At 42.5% G+C, this 27,161-nt stretch overlaps 4 protein-coding genes across 4 annotated transcripts; 2 read left to right on the top strand and 2 right to left on the bottom strand.

Moving 5' to 3' along the window:
* Positions 1–1,715: 1,715 nt before the first annotated feature.
* On the top strand, positions 1,716–14,014 carry LOC100830443 (DNA-directed RNA polymerase III subunit 1). The gene is made up of 27 exons (XM_003574897.4): positions 1,716–1,986; positions 2,097–2,226; positions 2,428–2,577; positions 2,672–2,828; positions 2,930–3,111; positions 3,237–3,349; positions 3,446–3,545; positions 4,243–4,443; positions 4,528–4,676; positions 4,757–4,898; positions 4,981–5,121; positions 5,230–5,418; positions 5,790–6,018; positions 7,003–7,096; positions 7,685–7,925; positions 8,009–8,200; positions 8,881–8,979; positions 9,674–9,877; positions 9,973–10,245; positions 10,882–11,029; positions 11,317–11,468; positions 12,151–12,309; positions 12,389–12,505; positions 12,579–12,664; positions 12,981–13,185; positions 13,290–13,492; positions 13,677–14,014. Exons 1-27 carry the CDS (start codon positions 1,916–1,918, stop codon positions 13,726–13,728), a joined length of 4,179 nt encoding a protein of 1,392 aa, XP_003574945.1. The 5' UTR covers positions 1,716–1,915; the 3' UTR covers positions 13,729–14,014.
* A 661-nt stretch (positions 14,015–14,675) lies between these two features.
* LOC100837491 lies at positions 14,676–18,086 on the top strand. The gene is made up of 6 exons (XM_003572461.4): positions 14,676–15,504; positions 15,618–15,687; positions 15,765–15,880; positions 15,985–16,957; positions 17,414–17,716; positions 17,800–18,086. Exons 1-6 carry the CDS (start codon positions 15,243–15,245, stop codon positions 17,876–17,878), a joined length of 1,803 nt encoding a protein of 600 aa, XP_003572509.1. The 5' UTR covers positions 14,676–15,242; the 3' UTR covers positions 17,879–18,086.
* Positions 18,087–19,781: 1,695 nt separating this feature from the next.
* On the bottom strand, positions 19,782–20,882 carry LOC100829823 (polcalcin Phl p 7-like). Its single transcript, XM_003574895.4, has one exon. It carries the CDS (start codon positions 20,355–20,357, stop codon positions 20,115–20,117), a length of 243 nt encoding a protein of 80 aa, XP_003574943.1. The 5' UTR covers positions 20,358–20,882; the 3' UTR covers positions 19,782–20,114.
* Positions 20,883–21,064: 182 nt separating this feature from the next.
* Positions 21,065–24,530, bottom strand: LOC100837185 (serine carboxypeptidase-like 51). Its single transcript, XM_003572460.4, has 11 exons — positions 24,292–24,530; positions 24,116–24,210; positions 23,926–24,033; positions 23,529–23,828; positions 23,355–23,422; positions 23,142–23,247; positions 22,778–23,059; positions 22,624–22,674; positions 22,088–22,140; positions 21,839–21,986; positions 21,065–21,381 (listed from the first exon to the last, which is right to left on the bottom strand). Exons 1-11 carry the CDS (start codon positions 24,425–24,427, stop codon positions 21,313–21,315), a joined length of 1,416 nt encoding a protein of 471 aa, XP_003572508.1. The 5' UTR covers positions 24,428–24,530; the 3' UTR covers positions 21,065–21,312.
* Positions 24,531–27,161: the final 2,631 nt, after the last annotated feature.

Below are 27,161 nucleotides of genomic sequence, written 5' to 3'. Positions count from 1 at the left end.
AAACAAATGTATATTGTTACATCATGAATATAATTTATTTTTGTATATGGACATGCAGATGTAAAATTGTTTGAGGAAAAACCACTCTAAAATATAATCATGTTGCCAATTACCATATGTCAGTGGAGGACTGGCCAAACAACTAAGCAGAAGCAAGGAAAGTAGCAGGATGCCATCGTGCTTCATCTGCTTAGCCATATGGTTACGATTCATGAAATTTTGATTGTGCATCCCTGCTTACTCCATGGTTCGTATATATAGCACGGTATTAATTAGTATTGGTATTAATTGCTACTAATTTTTAATGGTGATAAGGTTGGTGGGTATCCAAATATTTGATATTTATTTCCATTCTAAAATACTACTGTTGATAGAATAGGCTACACAAACACATACTTTTTCTTTGCAGCTAACAACATCCAATGCTGTTCTTGGAATTTGGATGGCCCCGGGGCGCACTCATGAATGGGCCCAATAGCTATAGTGTGGACAGAAAAATAATAATTTTGGGGAAAATTTACCTATATCGATGGTCAAACTAGTAAAGCTATAAACATCGACAAATTTTCATTGAGAGAGATGAGAAATTACATGTTAATCGGTGATCCGGTGATTGCTCTATCTCTATCTTTTGCGGTCTTGCAGGCTGCAGCATGCTCTCCGTGCGTCGGTGTGTGATGTAAATACAACCCTCCGTGGCCCGTGCGTGGAGCGTGCCATGGCCGATCTGATGGGAATGCGTTAGATTTGATTAGAACCACATAATGTGTTCGAGTTTTCATGGCAAACAACAGTCGGGCTAGGCAGAGAAACGAGAGTTGAGCGATTTAGATCGACTGCGACTAGAATTTGGAATGACTCTTCGAAGCCGGCTATCATGGTCCAAGCGGCCCACGAGAAAAAGACAAACACCAATAGAATACACACGTAGAGAGATGAAGCTTGTTGTTATGTGGACTCTCACCCACTACTATTTGTTTGCCTTTGAGGCGGCCCGACGGCCACCTCCTTCATTTCTTTCGAAACCTTATCTGGATTTCAATTCAAATTTGCTTTCCTTTTTCATCTGATGCTTTTCATATGAGCTTGAGTATACATATGCATGACAGGTAGGATTTGCCACGAAAAAACTTTTGTGTTTCATTTTTCTTTTGCATTTAGTTAGGTGCTATTTGCTCGCGTTTGTCTTTCATCTCATAAGTAAAGAAACCAAATGTTGGTTTCTTCACATGTTGAATGTAAGACATTCTTTATTAATGTCTTCGAGACAAGCGATGGATTGAGAATGGTGCTAGTTTTGCATCATCACGAAAGTTAGTCGTTGTAAGCATCATAACAAACTTCTCTCGTGGTTTTGCAGTGCCCCGATGTAGGTAGCAAGAAGTTCTAAAGTGTGCAGCACAATTGTTGAACATAAATCAATTTTGGAGCAATAAAATCTCTTTCCCTTGCAAACAAAAATGCGAATGGAAAGTGAACTAAGCCTATCTTAGCTAGGTTGTATTGTTAGCAAGAAGTTCTAAAGTGTGCAGCACAATTGTTGAACAGAAATCAATTTTGGAGCAATAAAATCTCTTTCCCTTGCAAACAAATATGCTTCTAAAAAAATGCGAAAGGCAAAACATTAGCGGGGGAAGAAGATCGAGCTCGGGATCTCTCGAGTGAGCACGGCGCACCTGACCAACCCGACAGCTGCAGGACGGAGCAAAACCCTAGATTTTTCCTAACTAATCACTCTATCCAAATCCTCTCAACTTACTTAACTCGGCCTCAATCCTCTCTTCGTCTCTCCATGTAAAAAGGTGATCGGTTCCGCGCCGCCGCCTCCTCCATTGCCGCCCCTAAATCCACGCTCTCACCGGAGAGCACCCGCCGGCAAATCCACGGGCTGCGGCATCGAGCGGGCGGGGGAGAGATGGCGCGGCCGGAGGAGAAGCTGCGCTGCACCAAGGAACCCTTCGTCGAGGACGTCGGCACCCGGAGGATGTAAGGACACCGCCGCCGCCGCTTCTGTCTTGTTCTTCTTCGTCGTCCCGCGCAGCGGCTCTCTGCTGATTTACTGACCTCCCCTCGCTCGTTGTTTTTTTTTGCTTCAGAAAGAGCATGCGGTTCAGCATGTTCTCCGGCAAGGAGATACGGCAGTCCGCGGAGACGCAGGTCTGGAACAACCGGATCTACGGCAACGACATGAAGCCCGTGCCCAACGGATTGCTCGACCCGCGGATGGTAATCTCTCCTCTCTGGTTCCTCCTCCCCTCGTTCGCCGACTAATTAATCCCACGGGGTTTATGCCTTGTGTGCACCTGCCTGAGCAATTCAGTTTTATACTTGTTCTGCTAACTAGCAATGCACGGTCATCTGTTCTGCGTCATGGTATGGTTGCAATTCCCATGACATTTGGAACGATTTTCTTGTGGTGAATTCCAGGGAGCCGCAAACAAGTTTGGGGAGTGCGCGACTTGCCATGGCTCATACCACGAGTGCCCAGGCCATTTTGGTTACCTCAAGCTCGTGCTACCGGTTTTCAATGTCGGATTCTTCAACAATATTCTGGATGTGTTGAAGTCTATCTGCAAGGTACCGCTGCCGTGGAGAAAGCTTACATTATCTTAGGGCTATGATCAAATCTGTTGTGATTCGACAATATGCTTGTTTCCCCATGCCTTTGCAGGGCTGCAGCAGGATTCTCCTTCATGAGAAAGATCAGCGAGAGTTTCTGAAGAAGATGAGAAATCCTAGATTAGAACCACTACACAAAGCCGCTCTAATGAAAAAAGTAAGGGACAAATGCAAGCTATCGCGTTGCCCCTCATGTGGATACATAAATGGTAAGCTTCCTTCTAATACTACCTTTTTCCTTGTTGATTATAAATTTTCCTTCACCTGACTGCTGTCAGAACTTAATCTTTTATTTGGGCTGGATGTACAGGTGTAGCTAAGAAGGGCAGGCCAGGCTTGCTAATTGTCCATGATTGTAGCAAAACTTTGGATGGAAGTACAGAAGAACTCCGGTCTGCATTATCGCACAAGAAAGAAAAACTATCCATTAGTTCAGTTCACACATTAGACCCTGCAACTGTTCTCTCTCTTTTCAAAAGAATGACTGATGAGGTGGATGCCAATTTTATCACACAAGAGTATTTATTACTTTCAATAGAGTACCGCCAATTTATACGACATATGTTTGTGTGATTACTTTTGCTATATTTTTACTACCATACTTCAATATTCCACAGGACTGTGAATTGCTAAACCTTGGCGATAGGCCTGAGAAACTTATCATTACAGAGATTGCAGTGCCTCCTGTGCCTATCCGTCCTTCTGTTTTTGTTGGTGGTGGCAGAATGAGGTTTATTCTTTGGTGCCCTGAGAACTCGCACTAATATAATGGTGTTAAGCATAGCCACGTGCCGTTTTAATGTCATTACTGTTTTGCTTCTTTCAGCAACGAAGATGGTATTACTTGCATACTGAGGAATATTGTTAATACAAATTCCATCCTTAAGGGGATCCTTCAAAATGGTGACCCGCTCATGAAGTGCTTTGTAAGATAACTCAGAGCTCTTCATTTCTTTCCTTATGCTCTCTTATATTTACCGCAATTTTTCTCCCCTCTCTCTGGAGTGCTGCTTTTGCGTTCTCTATTTTTTCCATTGCATTTTATGAGCTAGCCCGCCTCTATTTTTTCCGTGTAATGCCAATTGGAGAGATTGTTGTTCGATAAGATGACGAGTTCGTCTCAAGATGTTGTTTTGGCTAGCTTAGGTCCTTTGCTCTGGTCTGCCTTGTAATTGTTTGCGCCATCTTGGAATTCTTCTTCCAATACAAAATGATACGCGTTTAGGCATGGGTTCGAGAAAAAAAAGGTTCTGCTCAAGATGCAGTTTAAATTTTAGTCGGTTATATGCAAGTGCTGTTCAGGAAATAACGATATATATAAGACGTGAGTTCAAATTAGAAATGGATACTAACATAATTGAATAATTGTAAGGCCTGTATTGGCTGGTGCACTATCAACATCACATTTCAAAGGGTTTTGTTATTCTGACATTTAAATTGACAAGATATTCTGCAGTCTTATTAGTTTGATGACTAGGAAAGCATGTTCAGGGAAAAATTTATGTTATCTTTCTCCTGTACAATATGTACCATGACCATTCCATTTTGGTACTCCTTTAATCTGATTAAAGTGTAACTCCGTTGAGATACTCTAGCTCAATTTTCTCCTTTGCTTCTTTGTAGGATTGCTGGCAACTCCTTCAACTTCAAGTTGTTGAATATATCAACAGTGATGCCCCCTCTCTTACTGACCCACAAAATCGTGGCCTTGTTCAACGACTCAAAGGGAAGACAGGCCGATTTCGTGGGAACTTGTCTGGAAAACGTACGGAGTACACTGGAAGGACCGTCATATCTCCTGATCCAAATTTGAGAATAACAGAGGTGCTTATCCATTTTGATCGATGTTCTTTATGTTCTCCCTGACTGAATTCTGGTGTCATTATTAATTCAAAATTGAAACTTCAGGTGGCTATTCCTGTTCTGATGGCTCGAGTCTTGACTTATCCTGAAAGGGTTTCATACTATAACATAGAGAAACTGCGTCAATGTATACGAAATGGACCACACAAACACCCAGGAGCAAATTTTGTAACACAACCTGATGGAACAAAGCTGTAAGCTATATTTTATTTTTTTGAAATCCAGAATTTTCAACAAGTTCAGCTTTCATACTTTGTTCTGGACTACATTGTAGGCACTTAAAGTACTGTGATAGAAGGATTGCTGCTCGGGATTTGAAGTATGGCTGTATTGTCGAAAGACATTTAGAAGATGGAGACATTGTCCTCTTCAATCGACAACCAAGCTTGCATAGAATGTCAATTATGTCGCACAGGGTATAAATTGCTGGCTCCGTATCACACTACAGTTGCTGTATTAAATGATTTATCTCGCCATTACCTTTATTTTCGAATACAGGCAAGGATAATGCCATGGAGAACATTAAGATTTAATGAGTCTGTATGCAACCCTTACAATGCTGATTTTGATGGAGATGAGATGAATTTGCATGTCCCCCAGACAGAGGAAGCTCGTACAGAAGCACTTATGCTTATGGGGGTAACACTTGCTAACTATTGTTTGCTAGAGTATAACAAATTTGATGGAGATGAGATGGGCGTTTTGATGCTCTAATGCTATTTTGTCAACCTTTTTTTATTTTTGCAGGTTCAGAATAATTTATGTACCCCTAAGAATGGGGAAATATTGGTTGCTTCCACACAAGACTTTTTGACCTCTTCTTTTCTGATCACAAGAAAAGATAACTTCTATGACAGGTCTTACTTTACTCTCTTGTGTTCGTATCTTGGCGATGCTATGGAAAATATTGATCTTCCAACTCCAGCCATAATTAAGGTAATATATTTTTTTTGGCCACGTGTTCTCCTCGATTTAATGTTCTTTGCAAACATCAAATTGGTTCTGTTACTGTTTTGTTATTTGTGCTTCTGCTAATGTTTATAGTTAACAGGAGATACATGGTAAATAAGCAAGAATACTTGTGAAGTATTAATATGGGAAATGGGACACCCTCACTCTTGTCTTCAGTACATATAATAGAACTAATTTGCTCTGTTAGGTGAGTTACTAATAGTTTTTGTAGTGTATAACAAGAGACAACAAATAGAGCATAATTTTTCAATTTCCCTATGCACACTTGTGTGCGTTAGCCTTATTATCAAAGTTCTGATCCCTGTATGAGTATTGATCATGTTCTCTTTTTGCAGCCTCTTGAGCTTTGGACTGGTAAACAATTATTCAGTGTGTTAGTACGCCCTAATGCATGTACAAAGGTGTATCTGAATCTCACAGTTGAAGAGAAAATTTATATGAAACGTAGAGAACGTGATAAAAATGCGGTTTCAGTTTTGGAAGAGACAATGTGTCCAAATGATGGTTATGTCTACTTCCGAAACAGTGAACTTTTATCTGGACAAGTCGGGAAGAAAACTTTAGGTGAGGAACCTAGTGATGGCTTTGCTAAAAGAACGCCGTTATATAGTTTTTGTTTTGTTTTGTTTCTGATTTCACGATTCATTCTCAAGTACCGTTGCTTCCTATTATAATGCTAGTTTTGTATGCATCTTCCTAATTAACTGTCCCTATGTAATAATGTAAAGCAGAATTTTTCTCTTTCATTGTAATGCTTTAGATATTTTACATTCCTGAGTAATGGAAATTTTTTATTTGATTTTTGAATGGTAGTATTTCATCTTGCCTTGTAAACATGAGCTCTGCATGTTCCACCCGAGCAGCTGGAGAAGCGAAGCTGTGATTAGTCTGCCTAACCATACTTCATTTTTGTAGAATAATCGGACTTAACTCTGCAATGTTAATCTTTTGTTTCATTACAAATCGAATTGGGAAATTGTATTGCCAAGTTTAGGATGTAACTAGAAAAGCTTAGGATGGACCTTGAAATTAATCGTTGTCTCCCAAATTAATCTTTGAAATCATACTCTCTGTAACAATGTATCACATGATTTTGGGTTTGAGAGATAGCTCACCACGTTTGCCATATCTAACTATCTATGTATTATGTATATCCATGTCGATCTGATTCATGAAATACTCCCTCCGTTCCATAATTCTTGTCAAAATATTACATGTATCTAGACACTTTTTAGGAATAGATACATCCGTTTTTGGGAAAATTTGAGACAAGAATTATGGAACGGAGGTAGTAATGTGTTGCATGATTGCATCAAACTCTCTATTGTACTTGGTAGGATATTTCGCTCTTTTTCAGGGGAGCATTAGTTATCATCATAACTCTGACATGGTTTACTCATCAATCACTCCATAAGCCACTCGCATAAATGATGTGCATTTCATTATTCGTGTTTGCAAAAACTACTGTTCCCTTGCCCTGGTTATTTGTTATTTTTATATTCTTGATAGATTAGAAGCAAACCAAAATTATTGGTATATTGTCTCCAGGTAATGGGAATAAGGATGGCATGTTCTCTGTTCTTGTAAGAGATTATAATTCTCATGCTGCAGCAAGCTGTATGAATCGTTTGGCGAAGTTTAGGTGAGACTCGTTCCAATATTTGTACAATTTACAAGATTCCTTCTTAATTACTCCATTCGTTTTAAAATGTAGGGCATCTTTTGATTTTCAAAATCCTGTTTTGACCAGCAATTAATCTATCTAACACTATGTTGTATAAAATCTATACTGTTGAATTCTTCTTTAAGAACGCTTTCTTGTGGTTGTGATTTTGTAGCTGTTGACAAATATTGTGCAAGAAATTTACGATAAAAGCTCAAAACTGGACAGTCAAAATACACCCTACATTGAAATGGAGGGAGCATTAGTAATTTGGTGCCATATTGATAATTTTATCTTATGTACTTGCTCAATTCGAGAATGAGAATGAAAGGGCATCCTGCCACTTCCTTTTAACTTGTATATGAATCCGTTCGTCTTATATTTCTCATTTACTTTTCAGAGATCATACTTAGTGAACACTTTGTCCAAATTCATATATCGTCCTTTCTCATAGGGGTCTTGCAGACTATCAATTGTATTGCTCATTTGCATCATGGTGCTAAATTGTTATACAAAACTAGTGTATGGAAATTTTCTGATCTGAGTAACGTGCTTTTTCACCTGCAGTGCAAGATTTATAGGGAACCATGGTTTCTCAATTGGTGTAGATGATGTTCAACCAGGAGAAAGTCTAAATCAAAAAAAGAAAAAAACAATAGATCAAGGGTATACAGAATGCCATGATCTTATTGCCGTATATTCTAAAGGTGCACCTGGAGCTGAACTGCACCCTGGTTGCAACAGAGCTCAGACTTTGGAGGTTCGGGTATCTGCTATACTGAATCAGTTAAGAGAAAAGGCTGGAGAGGTAAGTTTTAATCATTTTTCTTGTCTTTGTGCAGTTCCTAAGGTTTGTGTATTGAATGACTTGAATTGGAACGTATCTTTCAGCATTGTATGAATACACTTCACTGGAGGAACAGCCCATTGATCATGTCTCAGTGCGGATCTAAAGGTTCTCCAATCAATATCAGTCAGATGGTTGTATGTGTTGGCCAACAATCAGTTGGAGGACGTCGTGCCCCAGATGGTTTTATAGATCGAACACTTCCCCACTTTCCTATACATTCAAAGACCCCTGCGGTAAGAACAGGACTAAGAAATATGATTTGCTCATTTCTGCGACCATTTCTTGTGTTGGCTGTTCCTAATTCTTTTCGAACAAAAAGTTCTGTAAATGTTATAAACACTCCGAACAAAAATCACATATTATTAATCTGTATAATGTTTCATCTTTAACTATAAAGTGAACACCGCTTGTTATCAGCTCCGTTTTCATATGCTATATACCACTACTGAGAATTAAAACTTTGCTGAATGCCAATGGTTATGCAAATCTTTGTTTGTTGAGGTTCCATCAATACGGTTGCAGGATATATTGTAGAAAGAATACTGCTTCGCAAGATTAACGCAGTACCATCACACTGATGTATATACTTGGAAATTCCATCCACTGTTCTGCTAAAGGCAGTGTGCCTGCCGGTTTCTCAAAGAAAAAAAAAATTCCATCCACCATGAGGATGACATACGGTGCTCGCAGTTCATGTCAGTGACACATTGCTATGTGATGATACTGAGCAATAGTGCCATGTTTTTTGAGTAATATATATTTTACATATGCCATTACATGAAGGACATCTGTAGTTACTCTAAATGGGTCTCATCTTTGTTGGAGAAACCTTTTCTGTTCTACTTGCGACGATTTCCTTTTTATTTGTATTCAGTTAATGAGATCGGCATATTTTGACAATCTCCATTTGCAGGCGAAAGGTTTTGTTGCTAATTCATTCTATACTGGTTTGACTGCTACCGAGTTTTTCTTCCATACAATGGGTGGACGAGAAGGTCTTGTTGACACAGCGGTTTGTCTAAACTTAGACCATCTCTTGTTTGTACTTGCATGCACTGAAAATTGTATTCTATTTGAGCACAAAAAGATTCTTCTTTTGTTCTAGATGCATAAATTTTACTTTGAAGTGCATGCTACCCAGTTAAATCAATGGGTATGTTCCTGATCATTGGTTTCGTCTATGACTGCTCTATAATTTAGTTTTTCTACTTGGGCAGGCCTAATAGCTTAGCTTGTGCAAGTTAAACAAGACCAGAGCAAATTATTCAGTAGAGGGAAAGGGTAATCTTAGGCGCCTCAGAAAGTCTCTTACAGTTAGAAGTCAAAACATCAAACTCCTAACACCTGGAGTAAGTAGCATATGTCAAAACTTTGTTTTCATATCTGCAGCAACCTACAAACTACTACGTACCTGAAGAACTACCTGTAGCTACTAGACTAACAACATGAAATCATTTAGGGTTCTACACTAATTTGGGGACATATTCATAGACATAGATCCACTACGACATGTTGACATGTTCTATTTTAGCTGGACAGAGGTGGAACTCATTGGACACTGCCAGTTGACTCAATAGTTTTCTGGATACTTTGAATCACCTCCCTCCCTCCCAAATAAACAAACAAATAAATAAAGACATGTATTTGTCATTTTAACTTTTATCTGATATCTGTTTTCTTCTTTTGTTGTTTACTTGTAATCATAGGTCAAAACAGCAGAAACAGGATATATGTCTAGAAGATTAATGAAGGGTTTGGAAGATCTCTCAGTTTTCTATGATCAGACAGTCCGTAATGCTAGCAGTGGGATAGTTCAATTTGTCTATGGAGATGATGGCATGGATCCTGTAAAGATGGAAGGAAAAGGTGGCAGTCCCTTAAATTTGGACCAATTGTTTATGAAAGTCAAGGTTAGTTTTAACATACAGAAGTACTTTCTTAGGTTGATAACAAGATAGTGTGCCTTGTTCTCTGAACATTGACCAGTGACGATTTAATTTTGCAGGCCACATGTCCTCAAAGGGGACATGATATGTTATCTCCGGAGGCAATCATGCAAATGTTAAATGATAAGCTCTCTGAACAGGACATGTCGTCTGGTGGTTGTAGTGATAAGTTCAAGGAACTGTTAACAAAGTTCTTTGAGGATCGTATCAAAATGCTAAGAAGCACAAGGAGAACGCTTCATCTGGATGAAGATCATGTGGGAATGAAGGACTCCAGCATTGAAGAACGCATTGCTGCCAATATTTCTGGCATATCTGCAAAGCAACTGCAGGTGTGTATCATATTTTGCCTGTACTAATTCGTCACTGCTTTGCGAAAGTGCTGTCATCTTAGGCACACCGCTTGTACCCAGTTAGATATGGTCAGCGACAGGTGCAGCAAGGCTCTTTGCTGTTGCCGGTGGAAGGATATTTGGGTAATGTAGGAGTGCTGTGTGTTGTTATGGGTGTGGCCAAAGTTCTAGGCTTGTACTTAAATTCCCTTTTCTGTGTATCTACGCATCAAGCAAAGCTTTTATCATTTTTTTCAAGGAGAAAAACACCTAGTTAGACTTAAGTTCTCTCACTTAATTTCATGAAACTATCATTTTTATGCTTTAAAATGTACCATCATCAAGTAGATCAATGTGGTAATGTTTTTTTGTAGAAACAAGCAGTCGGCTTGTACTTGTTGCTTGCCACTCAGAACTTTTAAATAACCAACTGTGATATCCTTACCAACCACTTCCTGATGCATCATTCATCTACCTAGTTTTGTTGAGAGAGAGAAATGAGTACTTGGCAATATCAAGCAACACAGACAAGGCTGTTATTTAAGTCTGCCCCAAGGATTATTTCTGTTTATTTGTGCATTTTGCTCTCGAGCCATTGTGTTATATGATTTTTTTCCTTTTTTTTTCCTGTCTCAGGTATTTTTGGATACTTGTTTATCTCGTTATCACTCGAAAATCATCGAAGCAGGAGCGTCAATTGGGGCGATTGGGGCTCAGAGTATTGGAGAGCCTGGGACCCAGATGACTTTGAAAACCTTTCATTTTGCAGGAGTAGCTAGCATGAGTATCCTTTCTTTACTATATGGTATGGTTAATGTTGTGGCATGTGAACATGCTGAAGTGGGATGTTTAGTTTCTTTTCTGAAACTTATCATTTAGAAGACTCCTCATATGGTTACCTAATGAAATTAACACGGATCTGTCAACAATCTGTAGAAAGAAATTCCATGCCCTCAGTATTGATATGTACCATGTTCTGGCATACAGAAGTTCAGAGTTATGAACGTATGATCTTGAAATCACTAGATTAATATCCTTCATGATTTGTTTCCTTAACGAACAGCAACAAAGATGTTACTCTTGGAGTTCCTCGCATCAAGGAAATCATCAATGCTGCTAAAAATATTAGCACGCCTATTATCACTGCAGAACTTTTGTCTGGGCAGGATATGTCATTTGCAGTAAAAGTGAAACGTTATGTCGAGAAAGTAGTGCTGGGTGAGGTAAATTTTGTCAGATAATTCTATTCTTTTAAATTTTTATATGCACTAAAAGAGGAAGTTGGTCTGCTTGCATTTTACTCTGGGTTTTACTAAACCTGTCACATGGATTTAGTGCATGCATAGTTGCAAAAGATCGTTCGTTTAAGATTGTCCCAGACGTTCAACTTGCATGCACCTTATTAACCCGATTATTCGATTTCAGAAGTGAGGAAGTCCTTCTGTTGCCTTTGGGCTTTGCTATTATTGATGCTAAATCTTCTTGTTGAAGTACAAGTGAATTACCCTCCTTACCCCATCAGCTTAAGCTTTTGGGTGAACTGGTTCGGTGCATGCCTATTTCTTGTTTGACTGTCTTTATGATGATAAAATAGCAAATGTAGTAGTAATACTATTGTTTCTTGTACGAGTTTTCTGATCTCGGTAGGAATAATGTCATAGTATCTTAGTTTAGTACTACTTCTTGTAGTACTATTTGTCAATTTGAGGCCACAATTAATGTTGGCTTGATGTGGAGATTTTTTTCATTACTTTTCTTGGTTTAAGTTTGTTTAGTCCTATATCTTGTTCCCTGATGAGCATGGAAATGAAGAAAAAGCTCTGTGTGCTCTTTATGTCCGGTGCATAACAGTACATTTTGGTATGAATCACTCAACTTGACAAGAAACCTTGTAATGCTGAACAGGTGGCAGCAGTCATAAAGATTGTCTTGAAATCAAGCCAGCCAAATTTGGTTGTTAAGCTTGATATGCAACGGATAGAAGCTCAGGGTTATATGGGAATCTCTTCTGATTCCGTGCAGCAGTCAATAATACGTCATCCAAAAATCAAGTTAAAATCTGAGGTATGAACAAAGCTCTGTGGTTGGGTGGTGTGTCAAACATTTTACCTGCAATGGTACTTATGATACATCATATTTGCAGCATGTTCGTGTCATCGATGGAGCCAAGTTGAGAATATATCCAACTGGAACAGATAAGTCCAAACTTCAGTTAGAGCTGCACACTCTCAAATCCATGCTTCCAAAAGTGATTGTGAAGGTAAGCAAGATGTGCAATGTTAAATTTTCTGTCATTATGATGATGTTGCTGACTGTCCTACCAATCAATTCAGGGCATTCCAACTGTTGAAAGAGCTGTTGTCAACCCTGTTAAAAGACCTGACAAAACTCTTGACAGATACAACTTGTTGGTTGAAGGGTAAGAATTCCTACTTATTTTACCTTTAGCAGCTTGAACTTTGCTGCCGATGAGGAGCTCGGTGCCTGTACTGGAAGGTGTCAATGGCAAAAATGGTCTCACAAAAACACATTATGGACTTTTTTTTGTTCTGTTTGGAAAAAAAAAAGAGCATGGACATTCTAATTTCTAATTTCTAGCTTCATAAAAACTTCAGTATGTTGTGTTGAACTATTTTAGTGAATTGCTTCTAGAACCTGTTTATGAGCCTGTGCTATGAACTTTTGCAGTATTTATCTGAGACGATATATGCTAACCAAATAAATTTCTATTACAGAACAAACCTCTTAAAGGTCTTGGGTACCCCAGGAGTTGATGCTAAGAAAACGAAAAGTAACCACATCATGGAAGTGAACCAAACACTTGGGATTGAAGCTGCAAGGAGATCTATTATCGACGAGATCCGGTATACGTTCGAAAGTAACAACATGATCATTGATCAGAGACATATGATGCTTCTAGCAGACCTCATGACATACAAGGTAGAGTAATAATCACCATGTGACTTCTGTTTTTACAATAGATAACCATTCTAGTCCCCCATCTGTGTCATACCCTTAAAGATTAACAAACATGCTCCGAGCAGGGCGAAGTTCTCGGCATCACTAGATTCGGAATCGTGAAGATGAAAAGCAGTGTGCTGATGCTAGCGTCATTCGAGAAAACCCTGGAGCATCTCTTCAACGCTTCTTACTCGGGTCGCGAGGACGAGATAGAGGGAGTCAGCGAGTGCATCATCATGGGCATACCCATGACCCTTGGCTCCGGTATCCTCAAAGTCAGGCAAAGGTATCATTAGTCACCCTTAAGTTTTGACAGTATATTTTAAATTCCTGCAAGGAGTGACAAATTTATTGTTGTAGAGCTGTTTTGATAGTACATTTTAAATTCTTATAGAATCCTTGAGCAGCCAGAGACAAAGTGGAGTAGTAGCACATGATTCCTTACTCTTTTTTGTTTGTCCTTATTGCAGGCTGGATCATTTGCCAGAATTCAACTACCAGCCCGATGCAATAATTTCGTGATGCAAAAATGCAAAATTCATCTGAAGCTTGGGGGATTCGACATAGGAGTGCAGTAGCAAGAACATATATAGACCGTCAATGCATATATACATATTATGCCCTGGGACAAATGCTCAGGCAGGATACAGATTAGGACACATCTTAATTAGCCGTGGATTAATTTTGTACGAATGTTAGACTTGTGATATGAACCAGTTCATTCATCTATCTATGGTACATGCATGCATGCATGATTGGTCCTGCTGTAGCCATAGAAGAGCACGTACGAATGAGAAGAGAAGACGCAGATCTCTAGTCTATCCATGTGCTGTTTGTTCTTGCTCCACATGCATGTAGTACAAGAAGAAGAGAACAGCCTGTCCTTGATTGCATGGAAAATGCAACTCAGGTCCAAGTTGGGTTCCATTAAGAGTTCAAACTAAAGGTATGTTTTGGCTAATCAATTAAATAGAGAGCACATGTTAAATTAAATAAAAGCTAGTAGAGGGAATAAAGATTAAAAGATAAAAACAGAAACAAAAGGAGGAGCTACTAGATTAGCTAGCCACAAACAAAGCAGAGCAAGGTTAAAGAATGATTTGCAACTCCCCTTTGCCCTTTGGTCACCTTGATTTGCCCCCATGTGGGTGGCATTCTGGCATGGGATCAATCAACAGCTACACAGGACTAGTGACAGAGTCGTAGTAGCTTGAGAGTTAACCTTTTTTTTCGAAAGAGAGAAGAAGCTTGAGAGTTACCTGGCCAGCAAAGCAAAGCAGAAGAGTAGGAGCATGCATGAGCTGCCAAAAAGGCAATCAAAAAGGAAAGGGGAATTAAGGTGGAGCCCGAGACCGGACCAAACACTGCTGCTGCTACCCTACTGTTTCTTTCCACTGTGCAGCAATCTTGTGCTGAGATCCCTCTTATCTCATCTCATCTCATCTCATTTCATCTTACCTCATGATGATGAGATCACACAAGCAACACCCTTCGTCAACAATGTAACTCCTACAAGTACTAGCTCTCCCTTCTCCTCTCAGCCCTTTGCACAAATTTTCTTCCTTTCTTGCTTTCCTGCTTTCCTGAACTGCTAATGGCGGCTTAGCTTATTACTAGCAGTAAAACGCCTCTTAGTCGTTGCAGGACCCGACAGATCGCTACCACTGTCGCCTTCCTCTTCTTCTTCCTCCTAGATTAAGATTAGATGCTGCTCACGCTGCATTATTGCATCTCCTCTTCTCCCCCTGGATCGGCCATATATTGATCGATCAATCAATCAAACTCCCTGAAAAATGCAGTTTTATTTGATGTGATTTGATTTGATCTGCCCCCATTCCCTCCCCTGTGTGGCTCCAGCTACTACCTTGCTGCACGACCCTGCTTCCATTAATGCGGCTCCTTCAGTTCCATTTCTTCCTTGCCACGCCCAACAACTGCCGCGCTTTGAATTGATTCGCCGGGGCACCAGGGGGCAGCCGCTAGCTAGGAACCAGGAGCTCGCCGCAACAAGGAAGCAGACAGACACCAAGGGAGGGATGGAGGGGAGGGCGCGGCGAAGGGGCACCGCCGCCGCCGCCACCGGCGCCAGCCCTGGCCGGAACAAGGTCTGGGTCGAGCCGCCGGGCAAGAGTCACCACCCTCCTCGCCGCTCGCCTCCTCCTCCTCCTCCGCCGCCCCCGCCGGCCGCGGGGAATAAGGTGGCGGTGGTCTACTACCTCTGCCGCAGCCGCCACCTGGAGCACCCCCACTTCATCGAGGTCCCGCTCGCCGCCCCGGACGCCGGCCTCTACCTCCGAGGTCAGTCCAAGCCCACCACTGATTTTCCATTTCATTTTATCGCTGCTTCGAAAATCGCTGCTCAAAGTCCAGACCTTTCGAGCTGCTGACGCGATTCGACGTCCATGGCGCAGATGTGATTAACAGGCTTAACGTGCTGCGAGGGAAGGGCATGGCGGCCATGTACTCGTGGTCTTGCAAGAGGTAAACCACCAATCACCATCCATTGCTTTGCTTGCTCTTGTTGGGGGCTGCTGTTGGTCTGATCCGTCTAGCTGCAGGAGCTACAAGAACGGCTTCGTGTGGCACGACATCTCCGAGGACGACCTGGTGCTCCCCGCGCAGGGCAACGAGTACATCCTCAAGGGCTCCGAGCTCCTCGACCGATCGCCGCCCGGTACCTGTTCGACGGATTGCTTGCTTCTCCTCCTTGCAGCCAAAAACTGTGCTTGAATTGTTTTCATCGCATCTTGTGTGGTTCAATTTTGTCTTGTGTTCCAGACCGGCTGCAGGATGGCGTTGGCACTGCCAAGGTCGAGAGTCTGAAGCACGCTCAAGGAGAGTCTCCTCAGTCGCGAGGATCGCAGGAAGGGTGCTCGTCATCTTCGTCTCCGTCCGCCGTTATCAAGGAGGCCTCGTCGCCACGTCCTGCTCAGCAACCACAACAACTGGCACAGTCCGTGTTTGTGCCTTCGTCGTCTGCGTCCACCAACCATGAGGATGAGCAATGCCGGACTACGCATTCTGGTTCATCCGGAAACCTGTCACCTGAACCGGCAGGAACAAATGCTCCGTTATCAGAGGAGAGCTCCCCTGGACCTTTGGAGTACAGAGTTTGCAAACCTATCGGAGCACAGGATGCGTCCACACAGACCGATGACAGCGAGAGGGATGTTCGTGGGAAGCATGCTCGCACGGCAAGAGTTTGTACAGAGGATGGTACATCAGATGCTGAGATTCAAGAGTGTCATGACGAGAGGAGCACGCAAGTATCGCCCAAGGGCCCTGGAATCGTTCGAGAATCACCACATATGAGTTTGTCTGAAGCTTCTCCTGGTGACCGGGTTGAGACCTTGGAGTCCCTGATAAGGGCGGAAGCCACTAGGAGGAGTAACTATAGGGTACTAGAGGAAGAACAGTTCTATGGCCCAATGGGTGTGAAGCTGAAGCCGGCTAATTTGCTCATGCAGCTGATCACTTGTGGTTCTATTTCTGTGAAAGATCACCGTGGCTTTGGGCTCATCCCAACATACAGGCCACGCTTTACGCAAGTCGAATTCCCTTCTCCGGTGTTCTCTACTCCTATGGCATTGCGTCAGCTCGACATCATTCCTTCTAGCTCGAGAACTATTGGTGTTAGAGATCAAGAATCAGAGTATTTCAGTGGAAGATTGGTTGAGATGAATCAGCAGGAAGAATCGGGAAAAGGAGACATGCCAACACTCAAACGCTCATCATCTTACGACGAGGATAGGTATGTCATAGCACAGTTTGTTATGAATGTGGTCCATGGTGCTAGCAACATGGACTTTGATGCATGATTACATCTCGATAGTGAAGTTTAAGCTGCCTTACATTCGTTTTAATGCATTTTTTTATTATTGAGTAACTGAGGATCATATTGGTTGGTCACTTATGATCTGTCATAGAGCGAAGTCAATTTATTTCTTTTTCTTGTGCTTTCTTTATGTAGTAAGACTAGAGGTAGAAAAAGGATGAGAGAATCCAACAATTAATAGAATGTCTTTGACATTCTAACTTCAGTGAGTCACTGAATTTTGTCCTAGCTCGAAATTGTCTAGACTATCAGCTTATTAGTTGCTATGCCACTTTGTTGCACAGTGCCTTTCTTGAAAACATGGTTAAATTTTTTATGGTCTCTGTATATAATTTGCTGTTTGACCCAGCACCTCTTCTGAATATGTTGCAGGGTATATAGAGCGACAGACTCCAGAAGAGATACAGAAAGTATGGCTGAGCCTGGCAGTTTCAGATGTCTCCCTCAGACTATCAAAATGATATCATGTAAGCAATCCAGAGGTGGAACAATATTCTCCCCCAACTCTGATGTCAGGAACAGCTCTAGTCGACAAGAATGTAGTACTAGATCATCACCACTGTGTTCATCAAGAGGCGCAAGCAATAGGATGACTGACCCGTTGGGGAAACTGTCTTCTTCAAGGGCAGAGTCGTTCCACGAGGAAAAGGATAAAGTGATCAAGATTGAAGAAAGGTGAATTGCTTCTCATTATTCTTATTCGTTGACATAGTAGTTCTTTTTTCTAGATACTGAAAAACAAAAGGTCATAACTGCAGACTTTCTTCTGGAGCTCGGGTCATAATCCAGTCCTCACCCTTGTGTGAAGAGAGTGATGACAGCACCGAATCACTGTAAGGGGCTGTGTTACATTTTGCTGTGTGTGTGTGTGTGTGTCCAAGTTGTTGAAGCAGCTGGAAAGTGCAATTTGATTAATTTTGTGACTAGAGTGAATGTGATGATCAGTCACTGTTTTGTTACCCCTCGAGGAAGAATTTGTTGCTGCAGACTGTCAGTAGCTTATCTTTCTCTGATGAATTTACCTACTGCATCTGTCTCACCTCAATCTTGCTTCCTACCAATCGAAAACAAAATCGAGAAACTCATAAGCTTTTAGTGTTGCAATCATCATTTTACTATCCTTAGCTCTCAGTACCTCTCTCACAGTAAAATGTCTGTCATCACTGCATGGCCTGATTCTTTCTCAATCCAAGGAACATGAGCAAACAGCATTTTGCCAGCTTGGCGAAAACCGTGGTTACAACGGACCGCATTCTAAAGTTAAGCCATCATTGCCTTTGCACAACATGTCAAACTCAACGCATAACTCCACTGGGAGCCTTCCACTAGGTTTTGTTCTTATTATGTGAAGCCTTTTAGCCTCTGCTCTTCAGACGAAGTAGCTGCACTACATTATCAAATCGCACAGCACAGCACAGCACAGCACAGCAGCCATTTTCGAAGGATCACGATGTGAATGCGAAACGCCAAATCAAAATGCTGCTGCAGCTCCTGTGAAATACTTATCGTGGACAGCAAAATCGATCATCTGGGATTTCCTCTAGGAGGATAATCATCTGCTAATACTTGTATCAGCTGGGCAATCAGTGGACTTGGTAAGAAACGAAGCAGATACTGGGATCATGTTTGATTCTCTGAAATTTGATTGGTGATCCGTGATCACAGTACAGTACAATGCAGTATGATTTTTGGTGACCTGTGTGTCCTTTGTGTTTTGGAGCTTGCTGATGTCTGCTTCTTCTTCTTCCTGCGTGTGGCACTGCTTTGCTTCAGAGAAAGAAAGAAACAGATGATTGTTTGTTGGATCCATCCAACTTTTCTGCTGTGAAGTTGAGGTGGAGCCAATGTAGTATATCGCTTTGTCACTGGCTTTGCTGCTGCTTCCATAGGAAAAAACAGTTAGCTCAGCTCATCTCAGACCTCAGATCAGTGGCAAAAGCCTCTCATGGCATGTGGTGTCTGACAGTGACACTGCATGCATGCCGTTGGAGCTTTGGAGAGGGGACCAAAGTTCATCAGGTATTAACATTGTTACCATGTTATCTGTGTGTTGCTTGCTCAGTAAAGCATCTGCAATCTACTGATTTACCTCTGTGGATTCAGATGAGATTTCCCCTCTGCTGTTTTTTTCTTTTATTACTGGGTTGTGGGAACTTTGCTGCTCTGGTCATTCAGACTTAGCTGTGGGCCGCGTACAATTGGGCCGGACGACCATCAGCTCCCCGGCCTTTTCTTCTTCTGCTATCACATTGGCACTCTTAATTTGGGCCTCGGAATGATGCTTGGGCTTGTCTCAAAAACTAAGCAAAAATTTGATGCTCGTGCTGGAACGCGTGCATTTCACCCGTGGCGCCAAATCGTTGTCTTAATTTGGCTATCTGTACATTTCAGATCTGGTTCGAACAACTAGCCGTGACAAGCTGATCTAAATCGTTGAAAGTAAGAGCTAGATCCATATGGTCCATCGATTCAGATGGGGCATTATTGGTTGGTGAAACTGCTGACCAATGGAGGCAAGTGAGAGAGATTTTTTATCAGAGAGAATTGAAAGAGGAAGCTGACCAATGGAGGCAAGCGAGAGAGATTTTTGCTCAGAAAGAATTGACAGAGGAAGAAGACACCGTAAGATGGAAGATTGGGTAGTTTCTTTAAAAAAAATGGAAATTGGTGAGGGAGGCCCGCTGTTTAAAAATAAAAACAAAATAAATTCTGGTACACCGTTTCAGACAGGGGAGAAAAATAAATTAACATTTAACAATGCTTGATTTGCTTTTCTTGGATCAAGTATAGTACACTTGCAACGCTTGACATGAATTGTAAGCACAAAAGTGCACATGCTGCTTAATTAATATAATCCTCAGGAATCAGGGTTCGAGCCGAGGATCGAAAAGAAAAAAGATTCATGCATCCTTAAAAAGAAAGAAATGCAAGAAAAATAATGATACAATTAACGATGATGGGACAAGAATCAAATTAAACAAAATTATGGGCGAACAAATTAAGCGTATGCAGGGCCGGCATGGATGGAATTGAACAAGATTGGATGGAGCATTTGATTGAATGGAATTGAAGATCAGAAGACCTTGGCGACGTCCTTCATGAGTCCGGGGTTGGCGTTGCAGAAGGAGATGAACTCGTTGAAGTCGATGAAGCCGTCGCCGTCGGTGTCGATCTCCGCCATCATCCGCTGCACCTCGTCCGCCGACGTCGACCCCAGCGTCCGCAGCGCCTCCGTCAGCTCCGACAGCGAGATCTTACCGTCGCCGTTCATGTCGAACCTCTTGAAGATACGCTCCATGTCCTCAGCCGCCGCCATTATCCTATCAATCACCTAGCTTCTTCTTCTACCTTGGACCTCCAATAATTAATGGCGTCTAATTCGATTGATCAGCTAGCTAGCTCCTCCTATTCGTCCTCCTCTGACTATATATGCAGGCCCATCGCCATCGTTGTAGGAGCTGGAGCTTTGTGTGGACGCCATTGTTGCATGCATGCGACCGATCGATGCCAGCCGCCCGTCTCGTCGACAATCTCGCGCCGCCAATGGAACCGTTCGTTCCCTTCGGCCTGCCAGACTACCCATTCCTCTCTCCAGGCCGGCCCACTAGGCCCAATCAACTCTCCCTTCACATTTCACAGCCTCAGGGCCGACGGGCCCCAACTAATCTGGGTGTTTCATTCTGCTGGAGACATTTGCTATATATATGCAGTGTGTTCTTTCATGTGCTAGTTTTTCAGGTATTGTTAGCCTGCATGTGCTGTACTGTAGCTTACAAAGTAACATGCACAACCCAAACCTTGTTTTCTGCAAGGGAGTAGTAGTAATTTAGAGTGGTATATTCAGGTATGTTCCCATTCCAGTTTTAGGATACGAGCCACTGCCATTTTCCGACAAAGCTCAAAATGACACATTACATGAACATGGCATCGGGCAGTAAATATGTGCAGCCAATTCCAGTAAAACAGCAGGTCAGGTCAGTTCATGCATGGCTCTGTAAAGTCAAGTCTGTACTAGTCAAGAGAGGAGAGAATGCAGCCAGGCTGCACATATATGCAATCAATTTTCGGTTTCTGATTTGATCGTACCCCTGTCAACCGAAAACACGGCTGCACCAACTATAAACTGTACCACATAATAAAGTCAAGCAGTTGTTCCTCTATTCATGTATACCCCCTCTGATCTCTCTCTTTTCTCATCTCATCTCATTCATAAATGCTAGAAAAACTAGTGTAGTGTGTATCGGTCTTCTTCTCTGTTCTTCTCCTCTCTGCTACTTAGCAGGAGACTGTGTAATGTCACCCAGCATCTTGAGTGCAGTGCAAGGGTTGTCCACTGGTACCTGCATGAGAGTAAAGAAAAAGGCTGAGCATTAGATTTTAGCTGCTAGCAGTAGTAGTACTAGTACCATAGATAGACAGCATTGAACAAGCTACTGTAGCAATACGCCTGCCAGATCACTCTATTCTGTATCTACATATCACTGTCTCTGCATGTGTGCTTGTCTCTCTTTCTTTTCTTGCCCTGTCTTGTGTCTCACACTCGCTCACTCACAGACAGGGCATTGCAATATTTGCATATACTTGTGCATGTGCATCTGGTGTTTGATTTGATCCATCCAACAACAACAAAAAAGAAAGTAGTAGTACTATCTCCCACCAACTGCTACTGCATTTATGAATGGATGCACACTCTCTTCTTCCAGCTCACTCATTCGGAAACTGAATTGCTATTAATGTGCAATGCAAATCGCAGGGAGTTGTTAATTGAGTTAATTTTGGTGGTTAGTGATTCATTACCATGTGTCCAGCTCCCATAATCCAGTAGAAGTTGAGGTTCTTGTAGGACTTGAGGAAGGCCTGGGTGCCCTCGGTCCCTGCTGCTTCGGCTCCATTGCAGTAGATGGGCTTCCTGGGTGCGGCTGTGAAGTTCTTCAGCCCTTCCCACCTGACAGACACAATCAGGATCATCAGCAGTAGTTAATTAAACTCATCTGTCATTGATACATTTTATTACAGTACATATAAACAGTTCCTGCACACACTCACTTGAGCTTCTGAACCCAGTCCAGTGTCCCCTTGGTTGCACAGATGAGATCAAGCTGCAAAAACCAAGCAAGATTACAAACATGCACTAGTACTTTATTGTCCAGCTGAGTCATTTCTACCATATTTAACTGCTGACCCGCGCAGAGATTCTCGGACGCATTTGGCACACTGATTTTCAAGCTAGCAATCATCTTCTACACTTGTAGTTATTACGGGTGAAGAATAAGTTCAGAGGTTAAGACAAAGTGGGCAGTCACATGTCAGCTAGACAGGAGCAATGCAATATTCCTATCTATCCACTTTTGATTTGTCAGCATATATATAGTCTACTCTATGCAAAAACTAGCTTAGGACGAATAAAACAGAGGAAAAAGGCAAAGACTGGACAGGCAAAAATTTGGATGTTTATCGATGAGAACAAAGCATTGGGATGTGCATGTGTAAAGCTAATTTGGGTCTTTTTGGCTGCAACTCATGTTTTTATCCATCATATTCATATCGATGATCATGGGAATTTTAAATTTTGTTCTGTGTACCTGTCCGGTGTAGATTGTGACATTGACACCAAGCTTGAGGAGCTCATCCACCTGGAATTTGTTAATCAGCCAGTCAATCAAAGACGTTAATTGTCTCTGCTAATTGGTGCTGAGTAATTACTGACAAGTTTGATATGGTAATTACTGTAATTACCTCGTGGATTCTGGGTTTCATGAAGTCTGGCTTGAGGGCGTCGAAGACGGCGTCGTCCTGCTGGCCCCAGGTGAAGTTGGCCGGGATGATGCCCAGCTTGGCCTTGATCCTCGTGTCCATCAGACCCTGCAGCCCGCCCTCTTCCGCGGCCATTAGCGACCTCAGGTACCTCCCCGGCCTGGTGCTCTTCCTCCTCAACCACGCCTGCCGCTTCGATGCCGTCAATGGCGCGGCGGCGGAGGAGTCCGACGATGAGCTGTCCTTGAGGATGTTGTAGAAGTCCTGCAATGCTAGCAAGCCCCAGGTTAAGTAATTACAAAAGACGATGGCGATCGAGCAAGCAGGAAAGAAAGCAAGCACGTACAATGGCGTTGGTGAGCGCGGAGATTGCGTTCTCGAGCTCCTCCCATGACGCCTCCGCCTCCGTGTACTGGTTCGCCTTCAGCTGCGCCTTGATCTTCTGCGCGATCCTGCATTCACGAATTGAATTCTTTATAAATAAACTCCATCACCAATTCGCGGCGGCGGTCCGGCCACCGGAGACGAAGAAGAAAGACTTGCAAATTGCAATACATACTTGTCGCAGTTCTGCAGCCCGTTCTCGTCGAGCCTCGACATCTGGTACAGCAACGGCCCCCACGACAGCTGCAAATCAAATCATCCATTAACCAATAAGCAAATCCCAAGAATTCCGCAAACCAGAGAAACAATTAACGACCCAAATTTACTAAATGAGCAAGCAATTAGTTACCACGAAGTCCTCGGGCGAGATCCAGCTGTCGCCGAGCGCGACGCCGGCGAGGGTGGCCTTGAGCTGCCCCTGACCGATGGCCTTGAGCGCGGCGAGCGCGGTGGTGACGGCGAACTTACCGCCGTAGGACTCGGCCACGATGTACAGCGGGCTGCCCTGCTTCAGCGGCGCGCCGGAGCCGCCGCCGTAGAGCTTGACGAGCAGGGCTGTGAGGTCCGTGGCCGTCTGCGCGTCCGAGTGCGCCAGCAGCGTCGTGTTGCCGGCCTCCACGAAGCTGAACCCCGTGCCCACAGGGTTGTCCTGTAATCAAATCAATTAGTCCCGATCCGCCATTGCCGTGAATCCGCCATTGTTGGTTGCGGGGAAGAAGAAGAAGAAGAAGGGGATGGGAGCTTACGACGAAGAGGAGGTCGGCCTTGTTGAGCCAGGTGGAGTTGCGGGGCTTGAGGGCCACGTCCAGGGGCCCGATCTCCTCGAAGTTGCCGTACCCGACGCCAGAAGCGCCCTGCAAATTCACTCCAATTTAATCAGAATTATTCATGGAAGAAGGCTGGAGGAAGAAGAAGAAGAAGAAGATGACGACTGACCGGTCCGCCCTGGAGCCAGAGCACGGTTGGCCATGGCGTACTGGCGTTGTCGACACGGTGCGGGCTCCGGTACAGCCACCAGAACATGTGCGCCTCTGCATCATGCCGCCATGAGTGAGTTCGTCAGCAATCGAGAGGAGGAAGAAGAAGAAGACAGAGAGAGAAAGCTTAATTACTGGGGCGGACTTGGACGTAGCCCCACTCCTCGGACCCGTCGGCGGTGCCGGCGGCGGCGGCGCCATTGGGAGCCAACACTAGGAGGAGCAGAGCGGCGATGCAGGACAGCAGCAGCAATCTGCCCGGCGCCGCCATCCTTGTCAGATTAATCGATCTTTGACTAGCAACAGATCGATGATAAAAAAGATCACTTTGGGTCGCTGGCCGTCGACAAGACCGTACGCTGTGCTTGGCAGGTTGGTAGGGGTATATATACACGCATACGGTTGCCAGGGCCCGAACAGTAAATACCGTATAGACAGTGATAAACGGATTAGATTCCAATACACATATAGATCAACCGAATAATCTGGATTATCTAAAGCCACTTATCACCATAGCATACGGTTCTTCTTTAATTTGTTAGCCGTTTTTCGTCCTTTTTGTTAGCTTTTGGTGTTTTTGTCTCCTTCAAATTCTTTTCTCCTTTCCACGTCGATGTTTTGGAAAGTTTGTAATATTGATGGGTGCCACACATATATCTTGCGGATGCAGCCAGTTTCTTCTGATGCAAAATGGCACACGTTTAATCAAACAAATGCGTGTTCCATCGACAGAGAAACAAGAAAACAACTTGAAAGGAAATCTGTCTTTTATTTGCCAACACGTAAAAGTAACCGGTAGTGTCCGGTCCAAGTTATCTAGCTTCCAACCGCACTTGTTCCTTTATCTGAATTTTGAACTTCTGAACAATTTTCAAGGAAGGTAGTGATACAGTCAGTATTTTTTTTTTAGGAAACTGCAGGGGAGATGCAGTATGTATACTTGCAACATGTGTCCACATGAGAATGTTTTAATTACAGCTTTTACCTGGAAACTGATTCATCCGTACTCCCTACGTCTCATAATTCTTGTCTTAAATTTGTCAAAAATGAATGTATCTATTCATAAAAAACTTCTAGATACATGTAATATTTCGACAAGAATTATGAAACGGAGGGAATAGATCGTTAAAACTTTACCATTCAGCACCACGGTCCACGTATACACGTTGCTGATTTGTGCACTACTACTGGATACCATGTTCGTCCCTAGCTTATTGAATTCAAAACGGAACCACTTCATGGTGGTAAGTAAGATATGAATTAATTAATTGCAGGAACGACGAGATTTATTTGCTTTTGTTCCGAGTATGAATTTCAGTAATTTTTTTTGTTGCTCGGTAAAAATAAATACTTTGATCGTTTTCATGGGTATGACTCAGGGTTTTGGGTTTCGACCAATTTTCTCATGTCGTGAGCCCGGTACACGGTTACGGACCGTTTTTCACCGGTCAACAAAAATGAACTTTTGACCGTTTCCATGAGTTATATAGCTCACGGTCTTGAGATTTTTGGCTGATTTTTCGATGTCGTGACCCTGAGTACACCGGTTTTGTACAGTTTTGTGCCGGTTGTCTAAATTCATTGTTGTACCCGTTTTCATGGGCTTTAGTCATGGATTTTTGGTTCTTGACCGATTTTCTAATTTCGTATATAGATGGAATATATGTCCTCGTGAGAACATTTTAATTACAGCTTTTAGCTGGAAACTGATTCCTTGGTAGAGTAATTGTTAAAACTTCACTATTCAGCAGTACTGATTTCTATACTTAGTAACTGTAGCATGTTTCTCGTCCTGACTGAATTCAAAACGGAACCATTTGATGGTACTAGTAAGTTAGGGATATATTAATCATAAATTGCAGCAAGAGTATGAGTTTGAGTACGTGTAGTGCTGCAATCTTGACTGGATTCAGCCCTCGTCTCATTGATTGTGATATAAAGATAGAAAGCCATGCCACTCACTTGGAATCTAGAAAACTTTGGAAATTGCAATACTTACTACTACTCTAAAAGGTTGAATTGCATGGGCTGGCCAGAGAGCATGCATCATCGTTCATCATGAGTTTCAGTTTCAGTTTCAGCTGCAGCATGGGAGGCGGTGCACGCGCTCGCGACTTACTTGGTTCGATCTAGTCTTAACCTTAACTGGGGATGGAATCTAGCCAAGGAGATCACATCAACATATGGTACCATGTTGATGTGACACAAAAAGGCTCGTTCTTCGGTCAAGGCAATGTATAATGCAGTGCGTGCAGATTTAATAATACCTTTCCCTTAACTTCACACTCACTTTAATTATGTCACCAATTCTCCAGTGCATTTCTCTATTTTTATAAAAAGACTCAAATCCTGAATACGTAAATTGTTGATTTGGCACGGATAATTAAAACAAGATAGGTGAACTGAGGCTATCTCAACTGGTCTGGTTCCTTGTGGTGGAACCGGCACATTGAACTCTAGATTTGACAGGGTGCTCACATTTTCTAGATTTATTCCAGTCTTTCAGTGGTAGTTGACGTATCCGCCCGTCAACAGCGAGGCGTCTTCGGTAACTTAGTCAATCTCTCAAGATCTACCGATTCAGTTTTTCGGAGGTGTTCATAGGAGTTAGTGTACGCGCGTGTTGTGAGCGTCTACGTTTGTTATGTGTTTCTAAAATTTTTTTAAAGAATGTGAATTATATAATCTAAGATAACAGATGATAGTATAACCTTATCTTTATTTATTTTGGTCTACCATGGCAATGCACGCAAGTTGAGTTATCAATATATACGATCCAATGATGATACATACACAGTCAATTAATCAATCAATAATTGGACGTCAGCATGGACGGAATACATACATATAATTTCTTTGACAGATTGAGCATTGGTAGTGCTGCTCAATTGACGACATCGATTCTCACTAAATCACGAGGACGATGACCACAACATGGACGGAATTAACGACGGACAAAATTAACACTTACAGTAGACTGTATGCAGCTCTTGTCGTGTACGTTA

The sequence above is a fragment of the Brachypodium distachyon genome, chromosome 3 (genome assembly GCF_000005505.3).
Source record: "Brachypodium distachyon strain Bd21 chromosome 3, Brachypodium_distachyon_v3.0, whole genome shotgun sequence".
NCBI lineage: Eukaryota > Viridiplantae > Streptophyta > Magnoliopsida > Poales > Poaceae > Brachypodium > Brachypodium distachyon.
The sequence above is the reverse complement of the archived record's forward strand: the minus strand, read 5'-3'. Positions and strand labels throughout refer to the sequence as shown.

Coding starts and splice junctions, on each gene's coding strand:
- LOC100830443 (XM_003574897.4), top strand. CDS start 1,916: ATGGCGCGGCCGGAGGAGAAGCTGCGCTGCACCAAGGAACCCTTCGTC. Junction 7,097..7,684: donor AATCGTTTGGCGAAGTTTAG/GTGAGACTCGTT, acceptor TTTCACCTGCAG/TGCAAGATTTATAGGGAACC. Junction 12,506..12,578: donor TTCCAAAAGTGATTGTGAAG/GTAAGCAAGATG, acceptor CAATCAATTCAG/GGCATTCCAACTGTTGAAAG.
- LOC100837491 (XM_003572461.4), top strand. CDS start 15,243: ATGGAGGGGAGGGCGCGGCGAAGGGGCACCGCCGCCGCCGCCACCGGC. Junction 16,958..17,413: donor TCATCTTACGACGAGGATAG/GTATGTCATAGC, acceptor AATATGTTGCAG/GGTATATAGAGCGACAGACT. Junction 17,717..17,799: donor GTGATCAAGATTGAAGAAAG/GTGAATTGCTTC, acceptor TCATAACTGCAG/ACTTTCTTCTGGAGCTCGGG.
- LOC100829823 (XM_003574895.4), bottom strand. CDS start 20,357: ATGGCGGCGGCTGAGGACATGGAGCGTATCTTCAAGAGGTTCGACATG.
- LOC100837185 (XM_003572460.4), bottom strand. CDS start 24,427: ATGGCGGCGCCGGGCAGATTGCTGCTGCTGTCCTGCATCGCCGCTCTG. Junction 23,829..23,925: donor AGGCCGACCTCCTCTTCGTC/GTAAGCTCCCAT, acceptor ATTTGATTACAG/GACAACCCTGTGGGCACGGG. Junction 22,675..22,777: donor TGAAACCCAGAATCCACGAG/GTAATTACAGTA, acceptor AACAAATTCCAG/GTGGATGAGCTCCTCAAGCT.